Here is a 23,954-nt window from a genome sequence, read left to right as displayed (position 1 = left end):
CATTCCATTCTGTTTCTGAAATTTTGGATCATCTGTACTATCACTACTCTGAATTCTTTTTCAGGTAGGTTGCCTATTTCATCTCCATTTATTTGGTCTTTTAGGTTTTTACCTTGCTCCTTCATCTGTAACTTTTTTTTTTTTTTTTTCTTTTGTGGTACCCGGGCCTCTCACGGTTGTTGCCTCTCCCGTTGCGGAGCACAGGCTCTGGACGCGCAGGCTCAGCAGCCATGGCTCACGGGCCCAGCTGCTCCGTGGCATGTGGGATCCTCCCGGACTGGGTCACAAACCCGTGTCCCCTGCATCGGCAGGCGGACTCCCAACCACTGTGCCACCAGGGAAGCCCTGTAACATATTTTTTTTGTCGCTTCTTTTTTTATTTATTTTTTGATGGGTGGTGCTGTATTCCTGTCTTACTGGTTGTTTAGCCTGAGACGTCCAGCACTGGAGTTTGCAGACAGTTTGATATAGCTGGGTCTTGGTGCTGAAATGAGGAACTCTGGGAGGCCTCACTCGGATTGATATTCTTTGGGGTCTGAGGTTCTCTGTTAGTCCAGCGGTTTGCACTCGGAGCTCACACCACAGGAGCTTGTGCCCGACCTCCGGCCTGGGAACCAAGATACTGCAAGCTTCGTGGTGCAATTTTTAAAAAAAAGGAAAGAAAGAAAGAAGGAAAAAAAAGCAGTACAATATCAAAGAATAAAAAAGAAAATGAAATCAGAAAGATAAAAATATATTAGGAAAAACAAAACTGTAATTGAAACAACTGCAACAAGGTGAAATAAAACCACAGCAAAAAAAAGAAAAGAAAAATGGGGGGTGAGGCAGTGAGCCAGAAGGAGAGATCACTAGCAAAGTATAAAGAATAAAAGTTAGACAAATAAAAGATTTATTAGGAAAAATAAAAATATAAAAGAATCAACAAAGAATCAGCAAGGTAAAACAGAACCTCAATGTAAAAGAGGAATAAAGAAAAAAAAAGCGGGAGGGAAGCCTAGCCTATGGGGGAGGAGTTTAGGTAGGGGTTGGAACTTAGGTGGGGGCAGGGTTTAGGGTGGGGTGGGTCCTAGGCGGGTGTGGGGTGATGTTTGAGCGTGGGGCATGGCCTAGATGGGGCTATGTTTAAGCGTGGGGCGTGGGCTCTGCTTAGGACCTGCACAGAAGAGAGGCAGCACCTTGAGAGGAGGGCCCCTGGAGTGTGGGGTTCCAGAGTTTGGAGGTAGGGCCCTGAGTGAGGAGAGTGTGTGAGTGGGGTTTAGGCCCACCTCTTTGGAGGGAGTCTCCGAATGTAGAGGTGTAGGGCCCTGGGTGGAGGTGTAAGGGTGAAGTTTGGGCTCTGCGAAGAAGGGAGGCTCCGAGGGCAGAGGATTAGGCCTGGGACCCCAACAGGCTTCCTGGTGCCTAAGTGGACAGGGGAAGCAGTGGCCTGGTTCCCTTCCATTCCTCCATGCCCCCCCCCCACTGTCTCTCCCAGGGTCTCCCCTGTTGCCCCTCAACTCCTAACCGTGGGTGGGTCCTGGTGGGTGTAGGAACTCCTTCCCTCCCCAGCCACCTCTTGGGGTGCCGTCCCAGAGGTCCAGCCTTTACTTTTGTACCCCCTTACCTCCTTCCCACTCCCTCAGGACCCACCCAGCTGGAGGGGGCCTAGGTGGGCAGAGGATCAGGCCCGGGATCTCAACAGATTCCTGGGGGGTCCAAGCGTGCAGTGGAAACCTGGCCACACTCCCTTTTGATCCTCTGCCCTCCCAATGGTTCCCCAATTTATCCCTTCCCCTCCCCCAGCCACCCCTCAGGGGCGCCATTCCCGTCTGGCCTCCACTTCTCCTCCCCCTTCACTCCCCCAAGCCTCACCTCCTACCCGATCACTGGAGTTTCTCCTGTCCCCTTAGGTGTGTGTGGTCCCCCATGGGTGCCAGGTAGGTAGGTGCCAGGTAGTTGTGAGGAGATACAAATTATGCTGCCTCCTAGTACGCCATCTTGACTCCACCCCACCAGACTTTATCATTTTTATATGTCTTCATGATTAGTATTTTGATAACAACATCTGAGTTTCTTGAGTTAACATGCCATAATGTACTTAACCATGGCCTTGTCTTTAGGTATCTAAGTAAGTCATCTTATAGGGTAATGAACATGTTTTTGTGTAATACTTTTCTTCATTTCAGTGATTGTTCAGGATAAATTCACAGAAGTGGTATCACTTTGAGAAAGCACATCTGTATGGGTTATGATACAGTGCCTTGATTATTTCAAAAGTGTTTTATAAATTTACATTATAACTGGCCATATATAGATATATCAGCTTTACCACAGTTGCAGAGCTGTATCTCTTTTGGAAAAGGAAGTTCTTAGGAAAAGATTAGGGCAGGGAAATAATTTATCTTTTGTTGTTGTTATATGGAATGTTCTCTTTCAGCCATTTTGAACAACCGCAAATAATTCAGGTTCTCTCTATCTAATTTTGTGTTCTGGATTGTTTGGATTGTTAACAGCCTGTTTGCACATCTCAGTGGGAGGCTAACCTGAATGTTGGGAGATGTTAATCATCATAAATTATGACCAGCATAATCAGCTTCACACACATTGTGTAGTACTTTGTGTTTAGAATCAACAGAATCATTTGATAAGCTGAGTTAAGCCTATTCAGTTAGAGAGTCTAAGGTTGATACTTGCTGACATTTTCCTTTAAGGAGCATGCCTCCTGGGTGGTATTCCAGTTTGTTTCTCCCTTTCTTCTAATGGTTGGGTTCTTATTGCAGTAGAGAGGTCAGGTAAAACGTGTCCTAGTCAGCAGTGATGTTTATTGGACTTTAGTCTCAGATCATGGTTATATAAAAAATAAGAGATAGTGGGCTTCCCTGGTGGCCCAGTGGTTGAGAGTCTGCCTGCCGATACAGGGGACATGGGTTCGTGCCCCGGTCCGGGAAGATCCCACATGCCATGGAGCAGCTAGGCCTGTGAGCCATGGCTGCTGGGCCTGCACGTCCGTAGCCTGTGCTCTGCAACGGGAGAGGCCACAACAGTGAGAGGCCCGTGTACCACAAAAAAAAAAAAAAAAGAGAGAGAGAGATAGTAACTAGTGAATAAGAGTGTCCTTTTTTTTTTTTTTTTGCGGTATGCGGGCCTCTCACTGCCGTGGCCTCTCCCATTGCGGAGCACAGGCTCCAGACACACAGGCCCAGCAGCCATGGCTCACGGGCCCAGCTGCTCCGCGGCACGTGGGATCCTCCCGGACCAGGGCACGAACCCGTGTCTCCCACATCGGCAGGCGGACTCCCAACCACTGCGCCACTAGGGAAGCCCAAGAGTGTCCTTTTTTAAAAAAATAAATTTATTTATTTTATTTTATGTATTTATTTTTGGCTATGTTGGGTCTTCGTTGCTGTGCGGGCTTTTCTCTGGTTGTGGCAAGTGGGGGCTACTCTTTGTTGCGGTGCGCAGGCTTCTCATTGTGGTGGCTTCTCTTGTTGTGGAGCATGGGCTCTAGGCGCATGTGTTTCAGTAGTTGTGGCTCACGGACTGTAGAGCGCAGGCTCAGTAGTTGTGGCACACAGGCTTAGTTGCTCTGTGGCATGTGGGATCTTCCTGGACCATGGCTTGAACTCGTGTCACCTGCATCAGCAGGCGGATTCTTACCACTGCACCACTGGGCAAGTCCCAGGTCCTTTAAAAAAATTTTTATTTTTTCTCTCTGGGTCTTGGCTAAGAAATACTTGACTACCCCACAGTTACAAAGATTTTTCACCTATGTTTTCTTCTAGGACTTTTATAGTTTTAGCTTTTACATTTAGATGTATATTCCATTTTGAGGTAATTTTTTGTGTATAGTATGAGATAAGAGTTAAGGTTCATTTTCTTTCCTTATAGATTACCAGTTCTAGTACCATTTGCTGAAAAGGATTGTTGATGAAAATCAATTGAAAAATTGATTTGTGGATCTATTTCTGAATTTTCTATTATGTTCCATTAAATGAGCTTGTTGGGATTTTTATTGGGATTGTGTTGAATCTGTAAATCAAGTTGGGGAGACTTGATATCTTACTTTCTGAATTATGTTGCTATTATTTTTTTCTTTATTCTTAGTTAGAATTCACCAGTGATGAATGTCAGATTGCTTTGGATTTTCTTTATGGAGCGGTTTTTAATTAGAAATTCTAATTGTTTAATAGATGTAAGGCTATTCAGATTTTCTGTTTCTTCTTGTGTCAGTTTTCATAATTTATATTTTTCAGTGATTTTTTTGTTTGTTTGTTTCAGTTAAGTCAGTGTTTCTCAGTCCTTTTTCCATTACTGTTCCCTGAAGGATCCTAAAAGACTTTGTTTTCCTAGCCACCACTGTCCCCATGAAATTTTAATACCACAGATAATGCTATATATCCTGTTTATGTACTGACTTACATATCCTTTTTTTATATGTAAAGAGAGTAAGATTTTTTTGGACTTCCAAGAACCAGTTTTTGTCCACTTGGGGATGATATCATGCCTATTGAGAATGAATGATCCAGTTTGTCAAATTTATTGGCATAAAATTGTCCACAGTATTCCCTTATTCTTTTCATGAGTGTAGAATCTGTAGTGGTACATCCCCTCTTTTATTCCTGTGTTGTTAACTTAAATGCTTTCTTTTTCTCCTTCATCAGTTTAATTAGAGTTTTATAAATTTTATTGACCTTTTCATGGAATCAGTTTTTGGTATTAATTTTTTTTAACCTGAAGCTGTTTTTTTAAAAAAAATAAATTTATTTATTTATGTACTTAATTTTGGCTGCATTGGGTCTTTTTTTGTGCGTGGGCTTTGTCTAGTTGTGGCGAGTGGGGGCTACTCTTCGCTGTGGTGTGCGGGCATCTCATTGCGGTGGCTTCTCGTTGCAGAGCATGGGCTCTAGGTGTGCAGGCTTCAGTAGTTGTGGTGAGTGGGTTCAGTAGTTGTGGCTCATGTGCTGTAGGGCACAGGCTTAGTAGCTGTGATGCACGGGTTTCGGTGCTCCGCGGCATGTGGGATCTTCCCGGAGCAGGGCTTGAACCCGTGTCCTCTGCATTGGCAGGTGGAATCTTAACACTGCGCCGCCAGGGAAATCCCTAAATTTTTTTTTTTTAATTTATTTTTGGCTGCATTGGGTCTTCATTGCTGTGCATGGGCTTTCTCTAGTTGTGGTGAGCAGGGGCTACTCTTCGTTGTGGTGCACGGGCTACTTATTGTGATGGCTTCTCTTGTTTCAGAGCACGGGCTCTAGGTGCACAGGCTTCAGTAGTTGCAGCGTGGGGGCTCAGTAATTGTGGCGTGCGGGCTCAGTAGTTGCAGCTCGTGGGGTCTAGAGCACAGTCTCAGTGGTTGTGGTGCATGGGCTTAGTTGCTCCGTGGCATGTGGGATCTTCCCGGCCCAGGGATTGTACTGGTGTCCCCTGCATTGGCAGGCGGATTCTTAATCACTGTGCCACCAGGGAAGTCCTTTTTTTTTCTTTATTGTATGCCATCTTCTATTTCATTGATTTCTGCTCTTTATATTTCTTTCTTTCTTCTTACTCTGGGTGAATTTCACTCTTCATTTCTTGGCTTTTTACAGAGGAAAGCTCAGATCTCTGATTTAAACTTTTCTTCTTTTCTAATATGATCATGTAAAGCTGTACATTTCCCTATGAACATTGTGTTAGGTACCTTCCACAGATTTTGATATGTTACGCTTTCATTCTCATTAAGGTCACTTCAGATTCATTTGGGTGCATTATTTATATTGAGATTCATTTTAGGGATGCCTCATCCTTATTGATTTTATTTTACTTTTTAAAAATAGGTTTAACCTTTACCTGATTAAGTCAAGGATATACAAAAAGGTATATGCAAAGAAATGTCACTCCCTCCCTTACCCCTCCACTTTTTGCCCAACTACCTGTATATAACCACTTGCATTGGTTTCTAATTTTTCCTTCCTGTGTCAGTCTTTGCAAAAAGTAGCATACTGTATACTCTTTTGTGTTTTTTTTAACTTAATATCGTATCTTTGAAATCATTCTTTTTCCAGACCATAGATACCTTCCTTATTCTTCTTTACAGTTTTATGTATGTATACCAGAGTTTATTCAAGCAATGTCCTATTGTAGTCATTATGTGGACTCTGGTGTTTTGCAAATTCAAACAATGTTGCAGTGAAAAATATAATGCATATTTACTTTAAAAAAATTGGAAATATATCATTAGAATAAATTGCTAGAATTGGGATTGCTGTTTCATATATGTAGTTTGTTAGACATTGCCAAAATCCTCTCCATAGGGATTAGGCAAAATGGCAATATTTTTATTTTTTTTTATATTGGAGTAAAATTGCTTTATAATGTTGTGTTAGTTTCTGCTGTACAATGAAGTGAGTCAGCTATATGTATATGTATATCCCCTCCCCCTTGGACCTCCCTCTCACCCCCACCCCCCACCCCACCCATCTAGGTTGCCACAGAGCACTGAGCTGAGCTCCCTGTGCTATACAGCAGGTTCCCACTAGCTATGTATTTTACACATGGTAATGTATTTATGTCAAACCTAATCTCTCAATTTGTCCCACTGTCTCCTACCCCCTGTGTCCACATGTCCGTTCTCTACATCTACATCTCTATTCCTGCCCTGCAAATAGGTTCATCTGTACCGTTTTTCTAGATTGCACATATATGCGTTAATACATGATATTTGTTTTTCTCTTTCTGGCTTACTTCACTCTGTATGAAAGACTAAAATGGCAATATTCTAATTCTGTCATTTATATTTATTAGCTGGAATAATTCTTTAAAGAGAAACTGCTCTTCATCTGGTTGGTTACCCAGTAGTATAGCTTGTGTTGGAAGAGTAGAACAAAAGCTTGATTCTCTATCCTTTTACTTACCAGTTTTCAGAATAGTTGATTCACTAATATTCTTCAACAGTGACCAGTTAGTTGTGGTTTTTTTAAAGTACTATTATGAACTCATAGATTTAGATATATTTAGTGTGTTTTAATTCATTGCATTCATTATCCTTATTGATGTTCCAGTGGTCCCATTTTTGGCCAGTGAGAACCTTTTTAAGTAGGCTCGTAAGTTCTTTTGATAAGACCCTAGTTATATCGGATAGATTCGTTGCTCACAGATATGATAGATATTCTAGTTCATCTTCTACATTTCATGCTGCAGACTTGGAATCAACTGTTTCTCTCTGATGTAACCCAGTTGCTTTTAATGGGAAATGGTGTTTGGAGATGACATTCTGGTCATTAGAAATGTTCTTTTCAACTGGGTAAATGAGAGGATTCTGAAGAGTAAAATTATTCTGGTTAAATGTTGAGCTTGTAGCAAATATGTATAAAGTGATATGTAGCAAAAAGCCCTGGAGTGGGAGTTAGGTCCTCTTACTTCTTAATTCACCAGATATTTATTTAATATCTACCAGGTGCCAGGTACTCTTTTCTTGTGCTGGAGATACAACAGTGAACAAAAATAGGCAGGAAACTCTGCCTTCATAGGAGTTCACAGTCTAGTTAACCAAGGATTCTTGTAACTGCTGCTACTGATCTTTGCCAGCACCTTACCTTTTGGGGCTTTCCTCATTTGTAAAATTATAAAATTGTACTAAATGGTCTGTAGTGTCTTTGCTTTTAAAGTTTAATAATTCTGTTTCTTGTCTACGTGCTGATTCAATGTTTGTGGTGTCCCTCTCTCTCTTTTCCCGATCTTCTTACAGAAATGACAGAAGAAGAACAGTTTGCTCTGGCTGTCAAAATGAGTGAACAGGAAGCTAGGGAGGTGAACAGCCAGGAGGAGGAAGAAGAGGAGCTCTTGAGGAAAGCCATTGCTGAAAGCCTGAATGTAAATATGCTATGTTGAAAAAGTTTGTGAGGATTGATCAGCAATAGTTTTTTATTTCTGCAGTGTTATGGCTGCATTAGGAACTAGTTATAGTAGTTCATATGGTTTTCAAGTAACAGATATTTCCCATAATAATTTTTAAGTCTGTGTTGAATTGTTGATGAACTCAATTTGAAGTGTTTTGTTAATTCTGTATGAAAGTTTTCCACCTCACAGATTTTCAGTCCATGGCTTAAGAGAACCGTAGTAGTTGGCAGCTTCTGAAAAGAGTTATTGAGTGTCAAGAAACCAAAAGAGAGCAAGATAAGGTGCTTTACTTCCCCTGTTTTGTGGGGAGAGCAAAGGGAATGAGAACCAGAGGTGGGTTATGGAGAGAAAAAATGAGCAGTCTTAAAATTTTTCAAATAATACTTAATTGTGATTTGAATATGTGTAATTGAAATTATTTTAAATGTGAAAGATATTTGCCAGTGGCAGGTTGTGAGCCATCCTTTATGCCATTCACCTCTCTATATTAGAAAAGGGTTTAGTATAGTGATCTAGTATAACACTTTGCACATAGTAGGCATGCAGTACATGTTGTGGAATTCATTTGAATTGAGCATCTACGTTTTGGAGAGGAGAATCTCTTAGGGACGATGGACTCCCCTTTTTGTCCTTTCCTATGACCCTTCCTGTATAGCTATCTTAATAATAAACCTGGTCTGGTGTGGGATCACTTGTTTCAGAGTTGCCGGCCTTCTGATGCTTCTGCTACCAGATCTCGACCTTTGGCCGCTGGACCATCTTCACAATCCCACCAAGAGAAAACCACAGACTCTGGGACCACTGAAGGCATGTCTCCCTGTTCTGGCTCCTTCTCATCAAGTATAACCATATCACAGGGATATCATGCTGAGAGTAGATATACAGAAATGTCCAGAATCCCTTTGGTGGTATTAACGAGGTTAAATCAGAAAGTAGTTGAGATCTCACTAATATCCAGCATACTTTTATCTCCAAGGAAAAGCCAACTTTTGGTTAAACCCAAAGAAGAGCCTTTTTTTACCCACATTATGTAATTCTTGATAACTTACCAAGCCCTCTTAATAAAAAATGGTTTGTCCTTAGCCCTACTTTTTCTCAAATACCTACAGGCATATGGCAGCTGGTACCTCCATCACTGTTTAAAGGCTCACATATCAGTCAGGGAAACGAGTCTGAGGAAAGAGAGGAGCCTTGGGACCGCACTGAAAACACTGAAGAGGAGCCGGTCTCTGGCAGCTCAGGAAGCTGGGACCAGTCAAGCCAGCCAGTGTTTGAGAATGAGAACGTTAAATGTTTTGACAGATGTACTGGACACTTGGCTGAGCGCACACAGTGTGGGAAGCCACAGGAAAGTACTGGGAGGGGTTGTACTTTTCACAAAGCTGCCCAGGGTAGGGGGGACACACCTAGGCACTGTCTGCCTACCCCAGCAGATGCCAAAGGTCTCCAGGACATTGGGGGCACTGTGCACTACTTCTGGGGTATTCCATTCTGCCCTGCTGGAGTAGACCCTAACCAATATACCAAGGTCATTCTCTGCCAGTTGGAGGTTTATCAAAAGAGCCTGAAAATGGCTCAGAGGCAGCTCTTAAAAAAAAAGGGGTTTGGGGAACCAGTGTTACCTAGACCTCCTTCTCTGATCCAGAATGAATGTGGCCAAGGAGATCAGGCTAGTGAAAAAAATGAACGCATCTCAGAAGATATGGGAGATGAAGACAAAGAGGAGAGGCAGGAGTCTAGGGCATCTGTCTGGCACTCAAAAACCAAGGATTTCCAGGAAAGCCCAATTAAAAGCTTGAAAGAGAAACTTTTGTTGGAGGAAGAACCAACAACCAGTCATGGTCAGGTAAGGGTCAGTGATGCTGTAATTAAGGATGATTAAACAAAGGATTGTTTTAGCTATCTGTTCTTTTTGTGTTTTTGCCCCCCTGATTTTTAAAGTAGCATATGCTCACTGCGGAAAATTAGGAAAGTACAGAAGAGTGTAAAGAAGAAAAAATTGCCCATAATCCCAGCACTAAGAGGCAATCATTATTATTTCTGTGCATATAAAAATACTTTTTTCTTTTTAATTTTGACTCTTCTGTGTAAACTTTGTTCCTTTCCCCTATTTAATAGCTTATCTTAGATCTTTTCCTATTATGTATACTTGAAAACATTATTCTATCAGATGGATATATCATAAATTTATTTTTTGTTTTAAAATATGTATTTCTAAAAAGTTAAGTTTTTGAATAGGTAATAATGTTCAACTGGCTCAAAATTCAAAAAGATATCAATAAAAAGTTTGTCTCCTATCCCCATCCCCAGCCAACCAGTTCCCCTCCCTGGAGTCAACATTTATTACTAGTTTCTAGTGCATCCTTCCAAGATATTTCATGTAGTACAAGCAAATGTGTATACATATTCTTTTCCTCACTTTTTACACAGCTGATAGCATATTCCACATTATTCTGCACATTGCTTTTTTTCATTTACTATCTCTATGAGATAATTCTATAACAGTACCTAAAAATTTTCTTCTTTTTGGGCGGGGTTGAGGGGACTGTGTAATATGTCATGTATGGATGAGTTTATCTACTGCCCCTATTGGTGGACATTTAGGTCGTTTCCAAAATAATAGTTACAAACACTACTGCAGTGATTATCACTCTTTTTTTTTTATTGGAAGAGAATTATTACTCTTGTGCAGAAGATGTTTCATCTACATGGGAGATTTTGTAGGATAACTTCTTGATGTAATTGGTGGATCAAAGTATATATATATTTACAATTTTGCTAGCTGTTCCTAAATTGCCTTCTGTAGAGGTTGTATGAGTACCAGCTTCCCCATACCCATACCAGCACAGTATTATCAGGACTTCTTGATCTTTGCCAGTCTGAGAGATGAACATAGTATCGCAATGCAGTCTTTTTTTTTGGCTGTGTTGGGTCTTCATTGCTGCGCACGGGCTTTCTCTAGTTGCAGTGAGCAGGGGCTGCTCTTTGTTGTGGTGCGTGGGCTTCTCACTGCGGTGTCTTCTCTTGTTGCGGATCTTGGGCTCTAGGCGCATGGGCTCAGTAGTTGCGGCATGTGGGCCCTAGAGCACACGGGCTTCAGTAGTTGTGACTTGCAGGCTCTAGAGTACAGGCTCAGTAGTTGCGGTGCATGGGCTTAGTTGCTCCATGGCATGTGGGATCTTCCCAGAGGGATCGAACCCATATCCCCTGCATTGACAGGCTGATTCTTAACCACTGCTCCACCAGGGAAGTCCCACAATGCAGTCTTAATTTGCACTTTTCTACTGTGTAGTTGAGACCTATTTGTATTTCCTTTTCTGTCTGTTTAGATCTTATGGGCATTTTTCTTTTACGATAGTCTTAGTGGTTTGTAGGCACCCTTTATGTATTAGGGGAAATGGTCCTTTGTGATAGGAAATGCAGATAGTTTTCCAGTTTATTTTTTCCCTCACATAATGGTGTATTTCTGATTTTGCTTGTGGTGATTTTTAGTAATTTACTGAAAACAGTTCCCTGTTTGGGGACATTTAGGTTGCCTTTTAAGTCTTTCTGAGATATTTAGATAATATTATATAGATATATAGGTTGTATATGTAATAGAGTAAGCTTATATTCTATTTTTTTGTCTAAGTATTATAAAAACAATCATAATTATGAATTCTTTATAAACTATAATTTTCAAGAGTATTCTGTTTTATTACTTTACTATTTTTTGTCACTATTTCTGTTATTAGACTCTTGAGTTTTTGGTTTTGTTTTGCTATTATCCTGTTCTGTCTCTTTTATGATAAGGGTTCAAGATATGGTAGCTACGAGAAATTGCATAGCATTGTGTAGAGAGCATGGATTTGGAGTTTGAATTTTGACTTTAGTGTTTTAGTGACTCTGCCTTTGAGAAAGCCAATTAGCCTCTGAATCTCAGTTTAAAAACATCTGTAAACATCTGTAAAATGGGAGTAGTAATTCGTATCTTTCAGTAGTTTTAATGATTAAAGTGAGTTATGTAAATGTCTAGTATAATGCTTAGGAGATTATAGCCACTCAGTAAATGGTAGTTTTCTCTAAGGGACCAGAAGGTTATTCATTGAGAATATGTATGGGAATTTTTCTTCCCTAACAACCTTTTTCATTCGCATTCTAGAAACATAGCTGTGTGGGAAGAGAAAGCATTTTTCTTAACAGTTCTTCTAGTGACTTGCCTCTTTTCCAAAGGAGAGTTAGGTTATGCTTATGATAACATTTTGTTTATTCATTGTGATTCAGAGTTACTTCCTCTTAAAAAAATAAACTAACTCCACAGAATGAAAACTTAATGATTTACTATAATTCAAGTCATTAGCTTGAAAGATCCCAGGGGCCAGAGTTCTAGAGCATAGACTTGTGTCAGGTTCTGAGGTTTGAAAGCAGTGTCTTTAGAATAGTCTGGAAGTGGTTAGAACCTAGTGGCTGGCCTTATTAGGTTGAAGTTCTCTGACTTCATGAACAGGCCACCAAATACTACACATGGTATTATTAATTGGTACTGTTTGGATATAATAAACTAAGTCAAGCTAGCTTAATTAAAAAGAGAACTTCATCATAAGGAAATAGGGTGCCTCATAAATTCTAAAACAGAATGGTAAACCAAGCCTGGATAAGGCACTAGGTCTGGAAAATTCATCTGTATCTTGTAGTTATATTGTGTCTGCTTCATTTTCCTCCCTGCAAACTGGCTTCCTTTGCTTCTCTGTTTCACGTGGTAGGTGGAAGATATTGATCCTACAGTTCCCAAAGGTAAATACAGGTTACAGGAGATTTATTCTTTCCCAGTTCCAACTTCAGACTTCTAGGAAATGACTTATGGCCCATTTAGAGTTAGTAGCCGTCCCCAGCCCAGTTGCCTGTGGCCCAAAGGGGGTATGTTCCAAATTGTACAAATGGCTGTGAGTCTACTGCTATCCTGCAGTGCGAGGGGTGAGGAACAGTCCTCAGTAAAAGGAGACCAGGTAGACAACCTAGTAAATATTCAGTTTAGTCATTAACATTATTTTTAGAAATCACTTAGAACTATTGAAAAACGCAAAAAAGTGTAAAGAACAAAGTTGAAAGTATCCACAGTCCTACCATCCAGTGATGTATTCCTTCATCTTTTTTTCTATACCTATTTTTTTGTATGGTTTACATCATATTACTGTATTTTTATATTTTTAAGTTAACATTATGTAAACTTTCTTGTGATGTTAAAATTATTTATAGATCTCATTTTTAATTACTATAATATTTTAGCTTATAAGTTTGATAATGTTTAAATCATTTTCCTATTGCTGGGTATTTCACTTGTGATAAACATCTTTCTAAATAAAACTTTTATTTATTTAAGATTAGTGTCTTTAGAGATAGGGAGCCAGAAAAATGCTGGGTTAAAGAGTTAGGAACATTAAAAAAAAAAGACCTGCTATTTACTGCTAAATTGCTTTTAAGAAAGGTTGTTCAAATTTTTACTCTTTTCTTCCAGCAATGTATGAGAATGCCTAGTTCACTGCAGCCTTGCTGATGTAGAATAGTGTCTTTAAAAAAAAACAAAGAGAAATCAACTTAACTAATTTTATAGGCAAATAATGAAAGTCTTGCAATTGTAATTTCTTGTCTTATCTTGGTCTTTTGCTTTCAGGAACTGTGGGTAGAAAGAGTTTATGTGTTTGTTAAACATTTTCTGTTGATTATGGCTTTGCTGCAACTGCCCACATTTGAGACTCCTGGGTTGATAGAGATAGCAAGAGAGTCCCAGAAATAGGGACTCAGAGAAACATTCAACCTGGGGCAAATTGCTTAGGTCATAAACATTTCACATAGGGCTTCCCTGGTGGCGCAGTGGCTGGGAGTCCACCTGCCGATGCAGGGGACCACGGGTTCGTGCCCCGGTCTGGGAGGATCCCGCATGCTGCGGAGCGGCTGGGCCCGTGAGCCATGGCCGCTGAAACTGCACGTCTGGAGCCCGTGCTCCATGGAGGGAGAGGCCACGGCAGTGAGAGGCCCGCGTACCGCAAACAAAACAAAACAAAACAAACTTCACATAGACTAAACAGTTTGGATCAGATGATAACTGGTTTCTGGCATCACTGCAATTACAGGGAGGTTGTTAATGAAGATGGAGAGGTCATCTTGCTGGCTGTACAGCAGGGAGAGGACGGTTAGTATATTGATGTGGCCCCTACTTTTTAGGGTCTGATGCTTAATTTTTCAGTCCAGGTACTAGGATTTCTTTCTCAGAAATGACCAGGTTCTGTGGGAATGTGAGAACTGACTTTGATTAACCAAATTTTAAGCTGGTATGTATACCAAATGTCAGTTAGTTAATTTATTATGGAAGAGAGACATTTTCATTAACCAGAATGCTCAAGCCCACCATCATACCTTTTTCTAGGATGAAGGAATTTGGAAGGCTGAAATAATAATCAGAAAATTGAAGGTTTTTTTTTTTTTTGCGGTATGCGGGCCTCTCACTGTTGTGGCCTCTCCTGTTGCGGAGCACAGGCTCCAGACACACAGGCTCAGCGGCCATGGCTCACGGGCCTAGCCGCTGCGCAGCATGTGGGATCTTCCTGGACCGGGGCATGAACCTGTGTCCCCTGCATCGGCAGGCGGACTCTCATCCACTGCGCCACCAGGGAAGCCCCAGAAAATGGAAGTTTTAAGGGGTGATTCAACTAGTCTTTGGAAAGACCTGATAAGCTACTAGTGCCTGCAGCAGAGGACATTTCTGTGGTTATCAGATGATGTGTCTGTTAACTTTCACTTCCAGACCATGGTGTTGAAGACACTGCTTGATTCTTGGTCTTTGGATTTTTCTTTTTTAGATTTGTTGCTAACTATTCCTTTCCATTAACATATTATTTGTTCAGGCAGAGTGCAATGTCTTGATTAGGCCACAGCTTCCTTAGTGAAAGTTACATTCCTGTCATGCTTCTCTGTTCACCTTGATTAGACTTGGATATTCTAATCAAATTTTGTCTGCTTGTTTTGCTCTGTTATTTTCATATTCTGGAAGAAACTTACTTTACCTGTGTTTAGATTACTGCCATTGAGGTATAAGTTTAGGAATTAAAAGTGATTTATTGAAATGAAGACAGTCTTGGTATTCTATGTTGAAATGGTTAGGAAGAAAATTATTTGACTAAACAACATAACTGTAGTGGTTAGAGCATGGAGTTTGAAGTCAGAAAGGTCCAGGCTCCACTTTGAAAAGCTCTGTGATTTTGAGAAGATTATTTAACCTGTCAAAGTTTCACTTTCCTCATTTCTAAAATAATTTAATAGCTTCTACCTCAGAAGGTTCTTGTGAAGATTAAAGGAGATAATACATGTAAAGTGATTAGCATAGGCCTGGCACATAATAGGTGTAAAATAATTTTTTAAAAAAATTACATTGGGAAAGGAAGAGATATGTTTAGCCTGAGGTAGAGGTGGAGGTATCTCATAACTTATTAATCAGTACCTTGTTTGCTTCTGAAGCCAAAGGCTTAGTTGGCTAGTCATTCTAACAAGGTAAAATTCTGTTAAACGGACACCAGGTGTCAGTATTTACCTTTTTTTTTTTTTTTTGAGATAGAAATAAAACAGTGTTTTGTCACCAATGCCTTCAAACAGTCAGGTGAAGTATTTATTTCTGTTGTATTTTAGTCCTTTTGACAGTTTTGTTCAGCCCTCATTTTTCATAATGCCTACATTCCCAATCATTGTACAGCTTTATCTTCCCTTTGACTGAAGGCTCATCTAGGCTATTCCTGGTTTTAGTATATTTCATCATTTACCTGAGTGGTAGAGTTGCCTAACTTGTTTATTTATATCCTGTTAGGAGACCCTGAAAATTTCAGTCAGTAGCTTTACATCTATTGGAAGAAGCCTCACAGCCCAGGCACTTCCTCAGAAGTACCCCTAAGGCAGCAATAGCTACTTTTTCCACACTCTGCTGTGCACCTACATTTAATGAGTTAACATTTGCACCAACTCTACTATTAATCAAAGAAAATAATTTTTTTCTTAGCCAGTCCCTATTTGTTACGTTTCTTAAAAGATATCTTTGTGGCCACATATTAAAACCATAGTGGCAGATTTTTAGCAAAAGGAATCTTTATAACCCTTTCTTTTGGATAGCCTATGTTATGGCTTGGTTGTGCAAGAGAGACTTCTTTCCACTGAGAACTGAACTTTTCTCTATATCTCTTCCTTCCACAACAAAAGCTTCATAATTGCTTTTCTGAAATCATAATTCATTTGACTCACTAATTAATATTTATATGTCTTGCATTTTACACAGTGCATCATGTATATTGTCTTGTTTAATTTTCACAGTAACACTCTGTGAGGCAATTGTTAATACTATTTTAAGATGAGGAAGCAGATTCAGATTTGACTTACCCAAGATTACAAAATTAACAGGTGATTCCTCCATGATTTAAATTCCAGTGTTCCGACTCCACAGGATATGTTCTTTTTTTTGTTTGTTTGTTTTGTTTTGTTTTGTTTTGTGGTACGCGGGCCTCTCACTGTTGTGGCCTCTCCCGTTGCGGAGCACAGGCTCCAGACGCGCAGGCTCAGTGACCATGGCTCACGGGCCCAGCCGCTCCGCGGCACGTGGGATCTTCCCGCACCGGGGCACGAACCCGTGTCCCCTACATCGGCAGGCGGACTCTCAACCACTGCGCCACCAGGGAAGCCCAGGATATGTTCTTTTTACTTAAACTCACTGACTTATGTAAAGTGTTTTATTCTTAATACTAATTGCTGAGTGATAATGTTGAACAATTAAATTTTTTTTTAAAAGGAAGAGAAACGAGTTCATCTGTGCCTATATATTTAGGATGTTACATATTTCTTTGCAGTCTTCCCAAGGGCTGTTTGTTGAAGAAACTTCTGAAGAAGGAAATTCTGTACCTGCCTCAAAGAGGTAAAATTATATGTCATTATGGGTCTGAATTCTCCTCTGATAGTACCAGAATAAAAGAGATGAACCACATGAGTGACACTGTAGAGGAACAACTTGCCCAGGGACCTTTTAGCTCTTTTATACACACAGCCTAGGAGAAATCATTATCTCCCAGTTCTCAAATATGCATCTTATAGAAGTCTAGAATATTAGGGTGGAAGAGATCTTAGAAGTTTACTTGTCTAATCCAGCCATCTTGGCACAAATTCCATCTGTACTATTTTTTTTTTTTTTTCAGTACGCGGGCCATTCACTGTTGTGGCCTCTCCCATTGCGGAGCACAGGCTCCGGGTGCGCAGGCTCAGCGGCCATGGCTCACGGGCCCAGCCGCTCCGTGGCATGTGGGATCTTCCTGGACCGGGGCATGAACCCGTGTCCCCTGCATCGGCAGGCGGACTCAACCACTGCACCACCAGGGAAGCCCCCATACACATCTTTTAAGTCTGCTCTTAAGATTTACATTCTCTTTGAAGCCACAAAGAACCTGTATCACCCTCCCTCCCTGTCCTATGCCACTTTTAATCTGATTTTGTCTCATCTTTCCTTAAATGGTTGTATTTATATTACCTCCTCAGTTATTCTTTTTTTTTTTTTTTTTTTTTTTTTTTTGCGGTATGCGGGCCTCTCACTGTTGTGGCCTCTCCCATTGCGGAGCACAGGCTCCGGACGCGCAGGCCTAGCGGCCATGGCTCACGGGCTTAGTTGCTCCGCGGCATGTGGGATCTTCCCGGACCAGGGCACGAACCCGTGTCTCCTGCATCGGCAGGCGGATTCTCAACCACTGCGCCACCAGGGAAGCCCCTCAGTTATTCTTGATGGTTTGATTGATGGGGTTACCTTCTTAAATCTTCTCACTTTAATAATATGTAGAGGTTGATTGGTTACAAACTATACTTATTAACTAGATCAGGCTTCCAATTACTTTTCCCTTTTATTGGGGATTACTCAAGAGCTTAATTTTGTGTTAACTGACCTTCATCTCCCAAACAGAAGTTGAGACCCAATTGCCATTTGTCATTTTGTAATTTGGTGTAATTTTGTAAGTTGGTGTTCTTAGGCTTTTGGTTAAGTTGCTAGTACTAGGTATTTCTTCCTGAACTAAAGAATATGGCTTTGGTTTGATTCTCCTGCTGTTAAGACAGTTTTGGAGGTGGTTTTAACCAGAGTAGGCCTTCTGCTTCCTGCAGGCCACTCTGCTTTGTTGTGGTGAGCCTTCTGCAGAGCAGATGTAGGTTTTAATAAATGATTATACGCTTTGTCACCAGGAGAGAGTTGGAATTGCAGGCAATGCGGTTTGACTTCAAATTGATTAGCCCATTTTATAAATGTCAGCAAATTGTTCTGTGATGGACCCTTTGAATAGAGCCCTAATGTTACGTGCCGAATAAACTGTCTCTGGCTTAGGTTTATAACAAATGCTCTGAGGTGTTTTATTTAGAGGGAGAAATCACTTGTGGTTTCCTATCAGGATTTAGTTATTTATCATGTGTCAGTGGTGGTTATTCTGTCTTTGTGGTTCTTGGTTGATGTGAAGATTTGTGATTTTAAGCGTTCTCTTGCATACTAGATCAAACTAATCGTAAAGCTCTGTGAAGCATGACGGGGCTAGCTCAGATGCTCAGATCTCTCAGCCATGTGTTCCTATGTCAGGAAGAGATTGCACTCCATGAGCAGGCAGGGTAAACCAGAAGGTTGCATGAGGGGAGCCATTCATAATTATGTTTTTCTCGGAAGAGATATTCAACTTGGTTGGGCAGATTTTTGTTGTAGGGCAGTTTGGAATTGTATCTTATTTTTGTTGCTTGGAGAGCCATATCTTGAGATAAAGAGGAAATTTAACTGCAAGGTAAAGGGAAAGCTATTGTGTTGTCAGAAGAATCTTCATATCTTCTCTTATGAGTTTACAAATCTCTAGCTTTCAGAAGGCTGAGATGGAGGCTATAAAACACTTTTGACATCCTTATATTAGAGTGGATTTTTTTGTCTGATAGTCCTTACCCTTCACCCTTCCTTTGTGAAGACTTCAAAAGGGGGTTCTTTTCATTCAGTGATTTCACTGGAACCAAAGTTGTAAGCATATTTATTTTCCCTGTTTTTGGCTTGGAGTTTTCACTACTGATTCCTTGCTTCCCTGTTGTGCTTTTGTGGTATTGGACAGCAGGTGTCAGATTACATGTGGCTTTGTGAATGACTAACCATTGCTTTTGGCCCCTTGTTCTGATTTATTTTACTGGGAATTCACTGGGGGTTTGGTTCTTTTTTCAGCATTGCTACTTTGAACAGTAAGAGAAGCTCAGTCCTTATGCCAGAGAGTTCTGCAGAGGAAATCACTGTGTGTCCTGGTAAGTACCCCACTGTGATTTTACTAGTTTCTGATCCCTAGCTATCTACCTTTTTGTGCCTTTTAATTTTTCTGACGTTTCCAACCCACTCTCAGGAGGTTTATGTGTGATTGATTTGTGTGTGTGTCTCTCCACACACATACATATACACACACACACACACACACATTTTTGATGGACATTGGCTCTGCTTCTCACCTTTTCTCTTTTAGAGATAGTTTAGTTTGAAATTAACATGGCTCTTTTGTTTGCTTGTTTGCTTATTAGCCTCATCAGAGATGGCAGCAAAGCATTAGGAATAGCATTTAACTCTACGATGAGAGCCAAGAGGACTTTATGTTTTGGTTTATGAGTTCTCAAAGTGGGTTGTCCTCAAATCTGCCTGTCATTAAGCAGTTTTTTTCCCTGAGGCTTTTACTAGTTAGTTTTACATTGCCATTCATGGAGTCTGTTGCATAGGGAGTCCAGAAATTGAATTTTGTGCACAGTTCTCTCACTGACTTATTTTTAATCTCAGAATAGATACTTAACCTGGTTAAGTATCATACTTTGCTTTTTGTTAACAGTGGTGATGAGAAGACACATGTATCAATACTTTGTTTAAGGTACAATACTTTGTTTAAGGTACGAGAGAGATGTTCATTGAAAGTTGCACATGAATAGGTTTTGATACACAAAATAATTTAAAATGAACTAAAATATCCATCATCTAAGAGAACTCTTGAGTTGAATCATTGTATAATATGAAGAATTATTTTGTGATTATGAACCACTACTTTCTAAGGAATTTGTTTTAGCTTCTATATATATTTTTGGCTTTTCTTAAAAGTGGGGCCTAATATGTTATCAGTAACCTTATTCATGTGAGATTAAGGAACTTCCTCTTAATGTTTAAACTCTTTGGGCAGCAAGTGTTGGACAAATGTTACCATAAGTCATATCTAGTTTTCCCTTAGGTTGCGTATAACCTGTCAGGGTCAGAGACTCGTAGGTTTCTTGTTTTGGTTTCTTTCAAGTTTCTTTTTTTCTACAGAGACTCATTTAGTTTACACATTAGTCTAGGAAAGTCCTGTAACTATTTTTTTTTTTTTTTTTTTTTTGTGGTACGCGGGCCTCTCACTGTTGTGGCCTCTCCTGTTGCGGAGCACAGGCTCCAGACGCGCAGGTTCAGCGGCCATGGCTCACAGGCCCAGCCGCTCGGTGGCATGTGGGATCTTCCCGGATCGGGGCACGAACCCGTGTCCCCTGCATCGGCAGGTGGACTCTCAACCACTGCGCCACCAGGGAAGCCCCCTGTAACTATTTTTAAACAATTGGCAGCATATTGTAAAAGTCTTTATGTACTTACTTTTAAAGTTTAACTATGTTGTTTTTATTGAAAGTGGTTTCTTAATTCATTTGAAATTTATTTGGATTGCTGCCTAATGATACCCACTAAGAGACCCCTCTACCAATTGCTATGATTTTAGCAGGAGCTGTCAGGAATGCTGTGTTATTTTTGTGAAAAGATAGCATTACTCCCTCTCCATCTGGGACTGCTGACTTATGCCATCTTGCTGGGAAGTCACCCAGTAAGTTTAGGATGATGGCATGTGACATCACCCTGGAATCTTGCAGGAGGAACCTGCAAATACAATTGAAATCCATAATGAGAGAAAAGTTAATGAAAAGTAAGCCCTTCATCACTGTGGTTAGATAACTTTTGTGATCGTGACTTGTCATTAGCCTGCTAATTAAGTCCAACTGTTTGCTGATATAAACCATTTCTAAATGAGATCACAAAAGGTTTCCCTAACATTACTGTTCCTTTTGCTAAGAAAATGTAACTACTTCTCCATGGAGTCAGACTCCTCAGTCTCTTTAATTTAGTGGCTTAAAGACTTAAACATAAGACATGATACCATAAAACTCCTAGAAGAGATCATAGGTGAAACATTCTCTGACATAAATTGTACCAGTGCTTTATTAGGTCAGTCTCCCAAGGCAATAGAAATAAAAACAAAACTAAACAAATGGGACCTAATCAAACTTACAAGTTCTTGCACAGCAAAGGAAACCATAAACAAAACAAAAAGACAGCCAACGGAATGGGAGAAAATATTTGCAAACAATACAACCAACAAGGACTTAATTTCCAAAATATGCAAACAGCTCATATAACTCAACAACAAGAAAACAAACAACCCAATCGAAAAATGGGCAGAAGACCTAAATAGACATTTCTCCAAAGGAGAAATACAGATGGCCCATAGGCACATGAAAAGATGCTCAACATTGCTAATTATTAGAGAAATGCAAATCAAAACTACAATGAGGTACCACCTCACACTGGTTAGAATGGCCGTCATTAAAACGTCTACAAATAACAAATGCTGGAGAGGGTGTAGAGAAAAGGGAATCCTCCTACACTGTTGCTGGTAATGTAAGTTGGTGCAGTCATGATGGAAAACAGTATGGAGTTTCCTCAAAAAACTAAAAATTAGAATTACCATATGATCCAGCAATCCCACTCTTAGGCATATATCCAGACAAAACTATAATTCAAAAAGATGCGTGCACTCCTGTGTTTATAGCAACACTATTCATAGTAGCCAAGACATGGAAGCAACCTAAATGTCCATCAACAGATGACTGGAGAAAGAAGATGTGGTACATATGTACAATGGAATACTACTTAGCCACAAAAAAGAACGAAATAATGCCATATGCAGCAACATGGATGGAACTAGAGATTATCATACTAAGTGAAGTAAGTTATAAAGAGAAAGATAAATACTATATGATATCATTTATATGTGGAATCTAAAATATGACACAAATGAAGCTGCCTACGAAACAGAAACGGACTCACAGACATAGAGAACAGACCTGTGGTTGCCATGGGGGAAAGGGGTGGGGGAGGGATTGAGCAGGAGGTTTGAGTTAGCAGATGCAAACTATTATATATAGAATGGATAAACAACAGGGTCCTATTGTATGGCACATGGAACTAAATTCAATATCCTGTGATAAACCATAATGGAAAAGAATGTAAAAAAGAATATATGTATGTATAACTGAATCACTTTGCTGTACAGCAGAAATTAATAAAACATTGTAAATCAAGTATACTTCAATAAAAAATAAAATATATAATTTAGAAGCTGTGTGTAAAAATTTGTCCTAAATGGGTGAAACACAGATTGAGTATAGAAGTCCATCTTATCTACTTTGTTTTGTCACATATTTCTGGCAGTTCCAGGGGTCTGTTATTCAAAATTATAACATATTAATGAAGAAGCAGGATTATAGCCTTATGCCCATGTTGTGCGTGATGCATTATTTACTTCTATGAAACTAATGTCCTCTTAATTTGTCTCTATAGTTGAACATTTCAGCCAGAGAAAGCTTAATTAAATACTTTTTATTGTTACAGTAGTACAAGCAGTGAGCAACTCTTATTTTCTAACAGACTAAATGTCTCTTTTGGCTATATCTCTCAGGGATGCTTGACAAAGAAGATTTTGAGGTTTATGCACTATAAGTCTTTCTCCAACAAGGTGGTAAAATCTGTGTGTGCATCCAGTTTTCAAAATATTATGATGTATTAAAATACAGTTGATGCTAGAAATGTATATCATCATTCTTTGATGATTGAGAAGATACCTCAGTACCTTTCAGGTATACTATTTGCCCAGCATTGGCCACTCATTGTATTTGTGAAGCACAGAAGTATAATACCAGTTAGATATATAGTGTGTATAGTGTAGATAACAGAGAACTTACTGGATAGTGTTCTTAGATAAATTTCTAGATTTATTGTCATTTTTTGAAATATTGTTAATGTTCTTTTGTTATATCAAGTGATAGGTGTCTAGACCAGAAGTTGGCAAACTTCTATAAAAAACTAAATAATAAATATGTTAGGCTTTGTGGGCCATACAGTCTGTTGAAACTACTCAGCTCTGCTGTTTTTTTTGACTCCAGTATTTTATTTTATTTTATATATTTTTTAACATCTTTATTGGAGTATAAGTGCTTTACAATGGTGTGTTAGTTTCTGCTTTATAACAAAGTGGATCAGTTATACATATACATATGTTCCCATATCTCTTCCCTCTTGCATCTCCCTCCCTCCCACCCTCCCTATCCCACCCCTCTAGGTGGTCACAAAGCACCGAACTGATCTCCCTGTGCTATGCAGCTGCTTCCCACTAGCCATTTTACGTTTGGTATTGTATATATGTCCATGCTACTCTCTCACTTAGTCACAGCTTACCCTTTCCCCTCCCCATATCCTCAAGTCCATTCTCTAGTAGGTCTGTGTTTTTATTCCCATCTTACCCCTAGGTTCTTCATGACATTTTTTTTCTTAGATTCCATATATATGTGTTAGCATACGGTATTTCTCTTTCTCCTTCTGACTTACTTCACTGTGTATGACAGACTCCAGGTCCATCCGCCTCACTACAAATAACTCAATTTCATTTCTTTTTATGGCTGAGTAATATTCCATTGTATATATGTGCCACATCTTCCTTATCCATTCATCTGTTGATGGACACTTAGGTTGCTTCCATGTCCTGGCTATTGTAAATAGAGCTGCAATGAACATTTTGGTACATGAGTCTTTCTGAATTATGGTTTTCTCAGGGTATATGCCCAGTAGTGGGATTGCTGGGTCATATGGTAGTTCTATTTGTAGTTTTTTAAGGAACCTCCATACTGTTCTCCATAGTGGCTGTATCATTTTACATTCCCACCAACAGTGCAAGAGTGTTCCCTTTTCTCCACACCCTCTCCAGCATTTATTG

At 39.9% G+C, this 23,954-nt stretch overlaps 1 protein-coding gene across 5 annotated transcripts in view; it reads left to right on the top strand.

Moving 5' to 3' along the window:
• Nucleotides 1–23,954, top strand: part of UIMC1 (ubiquitin interaction motif containing 1) — a 194,844-nt gene that overhangs the window by 114,689 nt on the left and 56,201 nt on the right. For 3 of the 5 annotated variants that reach the window (XM_067031942.1, XM_067031941.1, XM_067031940.1), the window contains exons 4-8: nucleotides 7,703–7,827; nucleotides 8,556–8,655; nucleotides 8,958–9,700; nucleotides 16,716–16,780; nucleotides 19,085–19,161. In XM_067031942.1, the coding sequence (XP_066888043.1) occupies nucleotides 7,703–7,827; nucleotides 8,556–8,655; nucleotides 8,958–9,700; nucleotides 16,716–16,780; nucleotides 19,085–19,161 (1,110 nt within the window). Of the gene's footprint in view, nucleotides 1–7,702; nucleotides 7,828–8,555; nucleotides 8,662–8,957; nucleotides 9,701–16,715; nucleotides 16,781–19,084; nucleotides 19,162–23,954 lie in introns of all 5 variants that reach the window. The other 2 variants (XM_067031939.1, XM_067031943.1) reach the window with 1 other exon arrangement.

Source organism: Kogia breviceps, chromosome 4 (assembly GCF_026419965.1).
Source record: "Kogia breviceps isolate mKogBre1 chromosome 4, mKogBre1 haplotype 1, whole genome shotgun sequence".
In the NCBI taxonomy this organism is placed as follows: domain Eukaryota; kingdom Metazoa; phylum Chordata; class Mammalia; order Artiodactyla; family Physeteridae; genus Kogia; species Kogia breviceps.
The sequence above is the reverse complement of the archived record's forward strand: the minus strand, read 5'-3'. Positions and strand labels throughout refer to the sequence as shown.